Source organism: Parasteatoda tepidariorum, chromosome 5, assembly GCF_043381705.1.
Source record: "Parasteatoda tepidariorum isolate YZ-2023 chromosome 5, CAS_Ptep_4.0, whole genome shotgun sequence".
Classification (NCBI taxonomy): domain Eukaryota; kingdom Metazoa; phylum Arthropoda; class Arachnida; order Araneae; family Theridiidae; genus Parasteatoda; species Parasteatoda tepidariorum.
The window spans coordinates 71,676,908-71,689,675 of record NC_092208.1 but is presented as its reverse complement, the minus strand read 5'-3'; the positions used below and the strand labels follow the sequence as shown (position 1 = coordinate 71,689,675).

At 28.9% G+C, this 12,768-nt stretch overlaps 1 protein-coding gene across 2 annotated transcripts in view; it reads left to right on the top strand.

The window, feature by feature from the left end:
* Positions 1 to 9,053: 9,053 nt before the first annotated feature.
* LOC107449617 (protein kinase C, brain isozyme) overlaps positions 9,054 to 12,768 on the top strand; it is a 170,748-nt gene continuing 167,033 nt past the window's right edge. Inside the window, exon 1 of one of the 2 annotated variants that reach the window (XM_043040695.2) lies at positions 9,054 to 9,332. In XM_043040695.2, coding sequence (XP_042896629.1) covers positions 9,169 to 9,332 — 164 coding nt within the window. In that variant the 5' untranslated portion in view covers positions 9,054 to 9,168. The remainder of the gene's footprint in view (positions 9,333 to 12,768) is intronic. The other variant, XM_043040694.2, reaches the window with a different exon arrangement.

The window sequence follows — 12,768 nt, the reverse complement described above, 5'->3', positions numbered from 1 at the left end:
ATTTTATATATTGTTAAGAAATAATTTCATCGGATTTAAATTGAAAGACCTGTTTTCGACATAGTGATGAGTTTGATTTTTTTTTAATTTGCTGTTGTGAATGCTAATGATGTATAATAGATTGATGTATAATGAAAGGTAATATTTTTAAAGATATATTTTGTTCATAAAAATGTGAAACCGATTGTATAAATCATGTTCGTAATTATTATTTCTTTTTAAATGGGGACAAGTGTGTAATCGTCTTGATAAGCACATCATCGATATCGGTAACTCGGTTTGTGCTTTTTTTTCAACAGTCACAATGGCTGAATAAAATCACAAAAGCATTATAATAAGCTAAGAGCTCGATTTCACAACACTTCTGATGCCAATTCTGTTTTTAGAAACACCGCCCTCTCATAAATCACGAATATTTTGACGCATTTAACCTGGATAGTTATTTCAGTTGATTGGACTTCACACGCAAAGCATAAATATTGCAAAAGGTCAGATCTTTTTGCGAACGCTGAGTATCGGTAGCACGGAAGAATTAGTAACATTTTATTGTTAATAGCACTTTGTGTTTCTAAATATAAATTCTATAATAAGAAAAATCGAGTTGGTAATAGATTCTATTAATACAAGTTTTGAACGCGATTTGGAAACAGTAGTTTACTACAGCTGTTTAGTAGAAATTATCGATGTAACAAATTGAACGGTAAGACCCTTCATATGCAGAGTCTTAATTACACACACACACACCAACATTTAACCCCGTGCCTATGCCCCTAAAAGAGCATTTAACGGTTAATGGTTAAGGTTGGAAGACAAGACCGATAGTAAAAAGAGAAAAAAATAGCAAATAGAAACAAAAAAGAAAAGAAAATAATAAAAAATATAAAATTACAAATAAAAAAGTAAAAAAATTGAGAAAAATAAAATAGTAACGATTATTCTATTAGTTAGGGCATTTGATTAAAAAGTATCTAGAGCTAATTGGTCAAGTTTAGTAGTTGGTGCAGTCTTAATTACAAGAGTTGGAAATGGTATCTACGGTTCTCCCTAAATAAGGACAGGAAAACAACGATATCTATACACAGAAAAAAATTTCTGGTAAAATTACCGTAATGTATGGTAATTGCATTTCTGGTAAAAATAAACCGTAATTCTGGTACACTGTTATAGTTTTCATTCTGAAATTATGGTAAGATAACTGGTAGTAGTTTGTCCATCTACTTACAACTACTAAGGATCTACTAAGGTATGCAACGAAGATCTACCTCCTCGCTGTGCATCCTGGGTAACGCTAAATGATCTACAACCCTGGCATTATGTGCAGCTCTTAAATAAACCAATTCCTTATCACACCGCCAAGCGGTTAATTAAAAAGTCTTTTAGAGAGTCTTTTTGGAAAAACATAAAAGAGGCAAACAAAGACAAGAAATGGATAAACGACATCAAGGATATTCCACTATGGCCAAGGGACAGGTCTGTGGCCACCTTTCGCCTCGCTACTGGCCACGAATGCCTTTCCAAACATCTATTCCGCATAAATACATTACCAAGCCCTATTTGCACACTGTAATATCCAAGAAGAAATGGACATAAACCACATTAGGCACTGCCCTGGGACACTTGTGGGAGAAGTATTGGAGAGCCCGTCACAAAATGAACAATCTATAGACTCACTGTAGTTTTGTTTTGTTGTATTATTCATCTTTCCTTCTGTTTCTCATGTTATTGTCTGTTTTTTTAACTACAGTTGTCTTGTGATCTGCCATTGGAAATAATAAAGACAAAGTTTCTCTTTACGGTTTTGAAAAAGTTTACAACTGGTACGGCTGAAAAACCGTGAATTCAAAAAATATGGTTTTGTAACTATTTACAACTAGCATAGTTTCGAAGCACAAAAGTAAAACTTAAACGTGCATTGGAGCTCTGTGGGTGCTAGATATTTTGGCTCGAAGGATAATTTCGTATTGTCCAGGGTCACCAATTGAGGAACTTCAGACACTGGGATTCGAACTCCTGTTCAGCCTGTCATGAGAATAGCCGATTAGCCCTCTCAGTTACAGTAGGTACGCAGCAGTTTGGAACAAAATGGCTAAGTAAGGTGGCCTAGTTGACGCGCATAAAATTCTGGTTTTTAAAACCGTATTAGGTAAAAACAATAAGTTATTTTTCGCACACTTAAAAGTTCGAATATCCCCTTTTTTACTTGTTATTTGAATAAGACAGGATTTACCGTTCTTTGAATTGAACAATTTTGGTTGAATATGGTAAAATAACAATTAAATAAATTGATATTTCACCATTTTTAACCGAGAAATTTCTAACAGTGTAATAATACATGATGTTTATAAACCATTCATTTGGTAATTTTTTCGTTCAAGGCAATAATTTACCGAAATTTCTGGTTTTCAAAATTAAACTTCTTATTACTAAATATTTAGTAAGTTTAACAGAATAGATAGGTTTTACGCCTTAATTTAAGAAATAATGACAAAGTTACCAAATTTTGCTAAGTTTACTAAATTTTATCACAGATCATAACGTTATATTTTATGGTTAATTTAACAAAAATAAAAAAATGACCATTCTGTATAAATTACCCAGTTTTTAGGTGTTTCCTTAGAGCCAGGTACAGGTTAAATTCAACTATATTCTGGTAGTTTTGACCATAATTTTTATTTCTTTGTTCATTCTTTAAGATAATATCTAATTTAAGTAGCTTTATTTGGTTTTAATAAAAAAATTAAAATCCCCAGTGTATAAGTATCTGATGAAGGACAAAGAGCTAACTGATACAGGCATCCAGTCGAAGGGGCATGTTGAGGAAAAAATAAGGATTATAAAACTATAAATATTACCGTTATTTTGTTATGTAGATTAAATTTTTTAACAGAGATCAATATTTCTGCTCTAGGAAATATGATTTTCAAATGAATTTAATGATGAGGTTATAGGCCTTTGGAATACAAAAAAGAGAGATTGACCTAAAAAATTTAATTTTTTAAAAAATTGTTTTTATAGAATAAGAAATAATTGCAAATTAGTAATACCTTCGATTCTCGACACATCATTTCAGCATCTTTCGTTTTTCTGTATGCATCGTCTAATTTTAACGGTCCCGTCACAAATGCTATTCTTATAATGTTAATAATAACCTTTTAGATAGTTTTTGAAGCTAGCTTCTACCGACTTAAAGCATGGAAGTTATTTTTGTTATTAACAAACAACATCGAACAACACAACCTTGAACAACGAAGTTATTATTCATCGAAGTTTCGCTTTGAGAAGAAATTGCTAATAATGAAAAAATGTTCCTAATGCGAAGAAAATGAGGACTTGTTACAGTTTGTGTAAACGTCTCAAACAGCATGCTTGATGTTTATGCATCAATTGATGAAAAACATTGAAATTTGTGGTGTTGAACCGCGATGGCTCAGGGGATAGAGCGTTAGCCTTCCAATGAGGCGAACCGGGTTCGAATCCCAGTCGATTTGCTCCGACCACTGTGCTGACGTGAAATATCCTCAGTGGTAGACGCATCATGGGTTAGAGTCCCCTTGCCGTTAGGCTAATCGTGGGAGGTTCTCGTTATCTTCTTCTCCATGTAACGCAAATACGGGTTAGCTCCATCAAAAAGTCCTCCACGAAAGCAAATTTCTCCCTATATTTGATTCAGGAGTTTCCTCGTTTTCCGGATTGGGTTTTAAATTACAAGGTCACGGAGTTGAACATTAGTAGTCGTAAACCCATAAAATTGGGACGGCTGTTCAACGACGGTTATAAAAAAAAATTCGAAGCCTTTGAAAGAATCAGCAACATTCTGTTTTCACCTGAGCGTACAGGAAACAAACATCAATCAATTATTAATGTCGAAAGTTAATTTCTTTGCTCTCAGAAGGAAAAAAGTGTATTCAAGCCAAAATTTTCCAAATATTTTTAACAAATAATCATTTATATTGTAATTTGGTATTAGGTACTTAATTTTTTCAACTTGTACTTATAGTAAACTTCTTAATTTTCAAGTCCATCATTCCCTTATTGCTTTTCATGCATTTTTACGTCATTATTTGATGTTTGTTTAACCGCATTCCTGTACCTATTGTTAGTAATGAATATTTGCATGGGATCGAAGTTTTATTGTAAAATAATTTCCTCACTTTTATCTACTTAAGTGAAAAAATATATTAATTAACAGATGTCTATATATATGTGTATATTTTTATAAGCATATTACTCGGAAGCTCCAAAATTATAATTTATTGAAAAACACTTTAAATCTGATACTATTATTTTTCAAATGGGATTAAACTTTTTAACTGGTAAATATTCAAGGAAAATATGTTGCAATAAATAGAGTATTATTAGTAAACAAATTTTATAACGTTTGACGTTTAAGAATATACATTATGACGTTTTAAGGCATTAAATTCTTAAAAGGAAGGATCACGCTTGAAAACAATTTTTTACCGTAAAGATGCCTCGCTGTTGAAATTAGCATAAAAAATAAATATAAATCTGGCCTGCCAACTACTACGCGTTTTGCAAAATATTTTATAGAGTGGTAGACATTTAAAAACCAAAGCCTCCAGAATTTTTCGTAATATGCCAACATTTTAAAAGACTCACCATGAAAGAGCTGGAACAAATTGGTATTACATTTGAACATTTAAATCAGTTATGCGTAATGGTGAGCAAAATAAATTTTAATGAATAATACATGAGAACATAAACATGGCTACCACTAGAATAAATATTTGCAAAAAACGTAGAAAGTTGGCAATCTTGTTAGAGTATGGTTTACGTTGTTTTTTCAATTGCATAGCAATCGTAATCTTAAATATTTTTACGATATGATCACTGAGAAAAAAAGTATGGATAAAATTACCAGAATATGGCAAAATTCACCGTGCTTCTGGTTCTATGGGAACACAAAAAAAAAAACCACTTTGTTAATTTTTACCGAGGTGGTTTGGTAATGATTTTGGTAAAATTAATAAAATATGATTTTATAATATGTTATAAAAGTTGGTGAATGTGGTAAAATTTGGTAATTTCATCATGATTTCTTGAACATGGCATAAAACCCATTTACCATATAAACGGAAAAAATAATCGAATGAATAGTTTAAACCCCATATATATTGATTTTATTTTTGCCAGAAATGTCTTTACTATACAGTAAGGAAATTTTACCGGAATTTTTTTTCTTCGTGTTCTTAACCTTTCAGCAATTTTTAAAATTCATAGCATCTTCTTCGTTTATTCTTAGAATTTAAAACGAAAAGTAGCTTTCTGTGTAACTAAGCAAAAATATTAGTTCCGTAGAACTGTATTGAAAATAACAATCTATATAACTTGTAATGTAGACTGTTATAGACTGTAACAAAATAAAATAAATGAATCATTTAAATTTTTGATATAATCATCTGATTTTCATGCCTTAAATTGCAATCTTAAAGGTTTGGGATCATGTTAAGCATATTAATTAATTAGTACAAATGAGAATTTAAACCAAGAAATTAGGAAAAAAAATCGTACTCACTCAGAAAATATTTAAAATTAATTTCTATTTATTAATGTATTAATAAGCAAAACGTTTTGAATATCCGCAGAAACTTTAACAATATAATTTAAATGACTTAATCTGAAATATCAACAAATGAATCTTGACAAACGATTGAATGTTTTCACCAATTTCATGAATTTTTTGATGAATTTTAATTTTTAGGAAACAATTCGACAAAAAAATACCAAATTTCGCTACGTTTACTAAATTTTTTCACAGATCATAATGCTGCATTATCATAATGCCTTGCGATTTTAATATTTAGGAAACAATTCGATCTTTTCAAGTTTGCATTTAAATTTGCGATGTCCAAGACGAATGGGCACACAAATTTTAAAATATGTCCATTTTAATATTATTTTTTGTTACAATTCACGCAATTGGTTTCAAAGATGTAATAAAAAACGCTGAACGTAAAAGTAACATTAAGGTACTCAAACTTAGAACCACATAAGGTTACGGTGACCGCCCTCTCCATATTTTTAAAATAAAAAAAATATCAATTTGTTTTTTCTTTTTCTTTTTTTAAGGTAGGGTAAAAAAAATGTTAATAACTTATTTCGTTACTTAATTAACTAGTAACGTTAATTAATTAATGTATTCAAAGAGTCCTTCCGGAATTAATCAGAAAATGCATACTATGCTCGACGCACAAACTATAAAAAATTACGGTAAAAAGTACCGGCACTGTACAGTAAAGTTCATTTTTGATGGAACATGTTATGAACAAAGAATTTGATATACCGTAATTTTACAGCAATAATAGCTGAAAAATCATTGAATCATTCTAATTAACTACATATTACTGTAAAAAGTACCGGCACTGTACAGTAAAGTTCATTTTTGATGGAACATGTAATGAACAAAGAATTTGATATACCGTAATTTTATAGCAATAATTGCTGAAAAATCATTGAATCATTCTAATTAACTACATATTACTGTAAAAAGTACCTGCACTGTACAGTAAAGTTCATTTTTGATGGAACATGTTATGAACAAAGAATTTGATATACCGTAATTTTATAGCAATAATTGCTGAAAAATCATTGAATCACTCTAATTAACTACATATTATTGTAAAAAATGGCGGTATAATATTTTACGGGAGGTGCATTCGAAATGCCAGTACTTAATACCGCAATTTGATCAGGAATTGTTTACAGTGGGCGACCATTCATATAACGTAACAACTAGGTACAGGTTTTGGGAAAAACCTTGAAAAACAAGACAACTTTAAATGTTGATCTCAGCAGAACAAATTTTTATACTTATTTGACGACAATACCATAATAATTTGATCTCAAAACTATTTAAATTATATACAGAATTATTTTCTTAACTATATATTATCTTAGTTCTTTAATAATTATTTTTTTTATATAATCTGGTCTGAAACTACATCTGAAATGAAATTCACTGTAAAAAAATTCTGAATCAAATTTCCGAAGAAAATACTAACACCCTAAATACAACATCCATAAAAATCCATTTTACCATAATTTTTACTTTATTTATTTAATCACTGTAATTTTACAGTAAATATTACTGTAAAATTACGGTACAACAACCTTTTTTGCTCCGTAAAACTTTACTGTAAAGATGATTTCTACGGCCAAAAGTACTGGCACCCTGATTGCTGGCATCCCGTTACTTTTTACGGTAATTTAATTCGGAATTTTTTTACAGTGTGTGAAACAGATGAACTATGAAATTAATCTGATATGAAACTACGTATTCCTATGTCTGATGCGAAACTAATATATTCTGTTCTTATGATTTACTAATTGTAGGTTTTAGTTTCTTAGAACAATTTTTTTTTGTCTTTCGAATAATAAATTTTAAATGTGTTTTTACAGAGAAAGAAAAGCAAACAAAAAAGTAACGAAAATTAAAGAGGAATTAAAAATGAGTTAAGTAAAAAAAAATGTACAAGCAGAGAAATTAAATAAAATAAAACGGAATTAAAAAATATTATTTAGTTCCAAGCATCAACCACGAATATTATTCTACACTGCACAAAAGTATAAGGTAAATAATAAAATGAAATAAAAAAAATCAAACAATAGACACGAATATCATTTTATATTGCAAAGAGGTAAAAAAAGAACCAATTTATTTTTGTTCATGTCTCGTAACAAATTTTCATTTTCCCCCTTTCGTGTCATGTAAAGTTGTTTTACTGCAATACAATCGCTTTTATTCCACATGCTTAAAGGAGAAACTACGCACCAGGAGGAAAAAATCCAAAAAAAGTTAGGTGGGATATTTTCGACTGAAGGGATATCAAGAACAGGGAGGGGTTCTTTAAAGATTCTGGTGGTTACTGATAAGTTGCATCTTAAAAATTTTAAGCACACCTTGAATTAAGTTTTTTATTTTATCATTTATCATCAAAAATTCTATATTTAGAAAAAAAATTTTTTTCGCTGGTTCATTCTAAAAATTTCTTTTTAAAATCTTATTTCATATTTTTAAATATATTTTTGTTAAAGATTAACTTTCGGACAAATTTCTTTACTAAAATGTATCATAAAAATTATTATTATAGATTAAATACGTTTTTGACATGTCCATCATAAAAACTTTTCTTTAAAATCTTTAAAAGAATCAGAAAGTTATGGTTCATAATAAGAAAATAATCAGTTCTCAATGGAAAAAAAAATAACAGAGTTATTGCACATTTTTAAATAATATTATTTTCAAAATTTTTGATTAAAAATTAAATTTTTGATGAAGCTTTGATTTTTGCATGTATATACCCTCAAGATTATTATGTATGGAAAAGTTCTAAAATCCACTGAAGACATTACATGTAATAGATGGAATAATTGACATTTTATGTTACTTAGAATGGTATCACTCAATTTTTTTTGATAAATATTTTTAAAAGCGTTTTGTAGCTCAATTTAAGAAGAAAAATTTTGTACTAAGCTTTTGAAACGCTTTAAAAGCTTTTCCTCGTCAAGCCCCTTATCAACCATGAAAGTAGATTGTTAAAGCAAGCAAGCCATTCGAGGATTTTAAGTGAACAAATTAATTTATATGCAATGACATTTTTATGATACACATTTAATTTTTCTTGAAAATTCAAATTTCGTGTTTAAAATGTCACCTTAAAATATTACGTGAAAATGAAGAGTTAATAATCCACAATGAAATAGCATGAAAAACAACTATCAATCGTTCTATTATCTATCATATAAAACGTTTTTCTTTTACAGATCGAAAAAAAATCAAACCAAATCATATCTGTCACAATCACAACCAGGGGGGGGGGAGGATAAATTTTCATCTCTTTATGTATCATGCTGGTTGTGGAGAATTCCGCGTGGGCGCATGGAGGGTCCTTTTAATTTGTCATCTCTTTCAAAAAATCGATTGGAATTTTATGAATGCAGTGCTTAAAATTGCGAAATGATCGCGTCGGCGCGCTCGCCAAATCTTCTTTCCGCCGCCAATGCAAAAGTTGGCGATTATCTTCGAAAACCGTTTGGCGAGCGTTTTGGTGGGGGAAGTGAAAATAAACGAGTTCCTCTCGCTCTCTCTATCGCCGTGCTGCAGCAGAAAACGATTTTCAGTGGGTGAGATTGTCTCGTTTGGCCAAGATGGCAGACGAATGCGAGATGCAAGCGCCGAGCTATTTCCAAATAGCCCGCATAAGGAAAGGGGCTTTGAAGAAAAAGAACGTTTCAGTTATAAAAAATCACAAATTTATACCGAGGTTCTTCAAGCAGCCGACGTTCTGCTCTCACTGCAAAGATTTTATCTGGTGAGCGAAAATATTATTTTTTATCACCCTTGAAACCCTGTTGTAGTAGTTATCTGCATGGTTGTGTGTGTTTTGCTTGGCCAATTGAACGAAATGCTTCTCGCTGCCAGAAACAGGAAATCTCAATTGCGCGTTGCTGCATTTTAAGTGCCGCATCTTCTTTTCTTTTGCAGCATTTTTAGAATATTTTTTTACGATCATTTTAGCCCCCCCCCCCTTAAACTTCTTCGATTTTCATCTCAAAACGTCAATTTAAATTTTTGCTTGTAATTAGTGTAAATTTAAAAACGTTTTGAAATATGAATAACGTCTTGTGATAAATCGAAATAATTAGCGCTGAGGGACTGAAAAAATTTCTTTTTCATTGCAAAATTATCACACGAATCTTTATTACAATGACAAGCTCTTTGCAGTGAAATTAAAAAGTAATTATAAATTTAGGAATCTATGGATTATAAATTAATAGGGGGACTTAGTAAAAAAATAACTCTTAATTCACATTATAACAAGTATGATAAAAATGAGCTTTGAAAAGGTATCGAAGTATCGTAAAGCTGTACACAAAATAACTATTTTATATTGAAACCCTTTCTTATAAAAATTTGACTTTTGCATTAATTTACTCCAGACATAACATTTATTGACATTAAATGCTTTAAAGAATTAAAAAAAAAATTGGTTTTAATAATTTCTTTTAAAATAAGTCTTGATGTCATTTACTCTTACTCCAATTTCCTCATATACTTCCTCCTATTTTCTTTCTCCTATTCCCTCAAAAATTTGCTCATTTTTTAAAATTAAAAATTGGCTACTACGGACGTGATTCATTGTGTTACGTCCCCAACGGCTACTTTTTAATTTTGTTAAAAAAATTAAATTTCTAAAAGTTAATAAAAATTAGACTTAGTGTAAATAACACCAAGAGTAATTTTAACAAAAAATATTAATATAATTTTACCTTCATAAGCTGAGTTTATTTAAGTTATATGTATTCAAATGAGACTTAGCGTAAATAACACCAAGAGTAATTTTAAAAGAGGGAATTAATATCAAAAATTATTGGAAACCTCTTAATTTATATATTTTTGTAAGAAAAAGTTAAATTTTATTATTCTCACAGTTTTTGACACCAAAAAATGTTGTATAAATCACTTTAAAAAGCAATCATAATGAAGGTTGCGAAGCACCCCTTTAACATTCATATCAAAACGTCGAAGTTAGGTTTTAGATAAGTAACAATTGGTACAAAAACGTTTAAAAAAGTTCCAGAAACGTAGGAATGTCCGTTTTCTTTTACATGTATTGAATATATTTTAAAACTTTCCTTCCTTATCTTGTCAATTAAAATAAAACTTTTACAAAATTACATTTCAGAAACATTTTTGGGACTTGTGGAATGTTTTCTACGATATTTGTAGCTCGTATGAAACATTATTGCAATGTTTCTTGTGGCATATTTTGGATTATATAAACTTTTTACTCTGTCAAAAAATTCCGGATGAAATTACGGTAAAATGTATCAGCACCCAAGGTGCCTTTACTTTTTACCGTAAAATCTATTTTGTTGTAAAGTTTTACGGAACAAAAAATCTGATATACAGTAATTTTTACAGTAATATTTAATGTAAAATCAATGTAGTTAATAATTATTGCTGTAAAATGTTTGGTACAAAATTTTGCGGTAAAACTAATTACACTGTTTATGCACCCAGGGTGCCGGAGTTTTTTCCGTACTTCGTTCCGAAATTTTTTACAGTGCACCTGTTTTACAATAGGACAAAATGAAACAAGAAAAAGTTTTTTCTTGAAGTAACAATCGATATCAATTTTTATGCATAACGAAAACATTAACCTAGTTATGTAGACAATTAAATTTAATGAAAATATTCACACATGGGAATTTAGGGATAAAGCAATGATTCATAAACGTAATGTTTTTTTAACAATAATTTATAGAAAAATATGTAGAAAAATAGAAAAATATATGGAAATAAAAAGAAGAATAAAATTAAAATTAATGTAATGCTAGAAAAATGAAAAGATATTATGAGAACAAAATAAATAAAACGGAGAAGCTGAAATCGAAACCTCTCATTAATAAGAAACATCTATCGAATCCCTCCCTCAATCGAACCATCTGTTTATCGTCTTTAGGTTTCGGTGCCGCCAAGTAGTTTCGGAATTCCCAAATTTGATGATAATCAGGAGCGATGGCATTATCATCATATTTCATTTAAAGAACTGTCACTTTTTTTAATCTTTTCTCTCTTATTCTTGATTTCTTGCGAGATCATTCTATATAATCATCATCTACTTGACTTAATTTTTTTTAAAAAACTATTACCGATTTTTTTTTTCTAGATTGGATCATGTAATTCGTATTTAGCTAACTATGTAAACATTATTTGATATTTGTATTTATTCAAAGTTTTTACAACATTACATATTCATAACTGCTAATATGAAAAGGGAACAAATTCAGTTGATTTTACTAAAGTATAAAATTTCATGCTATTTATTGCGTTTTATATGAAATAATTTAGCTTCAAAAAAATTTAGTGTTAATCAATGAAAAAAAAAATAACTTTAAATAATATTGTAAATGTAATTATTTATATCTATTTGATTTTATAATTATAAATTTAAATTAAGTGCAAGAATTTCCATTCGTGATTACTATTTAAAGAACCTGATGATAAAATGTTTTTAGTACGTTTAGTGCATTTTTGAATTCACAATTTTGAATAGCAAAAGATGTTATATTTTTTTAATAGTTATAAAATATTTTTTAACTAATTTAAAAATTGAAAGCTCTGAATAAAAAAACCTTAAGTTTATTTTTTAAGTAATAAAAGCTGAACTGAATTTAAAACATTTTGTAGTTCTAATTGTTTTTTAATCGCTATTCTAAATAATATTAATAAATATAATTAATTTGTTTAAATGATTATAGTGGTGTTTAATGACTTAATATTTTATTTATAAGATTATCTTAAAAGAAAACAGAAATGAGATGGTTTAGAGAATATTACATCTGTACTTATTACTTTAAAATTTTTAAAGCTAGCATTCTTCTAATAAGTTAGATATGTGCTTTTGATAGCATTTATTAAGCTCATTTATAATTGTCTCAAACTAATTTTGAATTCAAATATGTTAGAAGTNAATTCCATGTGTAATTTCTTGAGTTATCGCGATTTTTGTGAATTTTCCTTAATTTATGATAACCAGTGTAATTTAAAAATTGAAAGCTCTGAATAAAAAAACCTTAAGTTTATTTTTTTAAGTAATAAAAGCTGAACTGAATTTAAAACATTTTGTAGTTTTAATTGTTTTTTAATCGCTATTCTAAATAATATTAATAAATATAATTAATTTGTTTAAATGATTATAGTGGTGTTTAATGACTTAATATTTTATTTATAAGATTATCTTA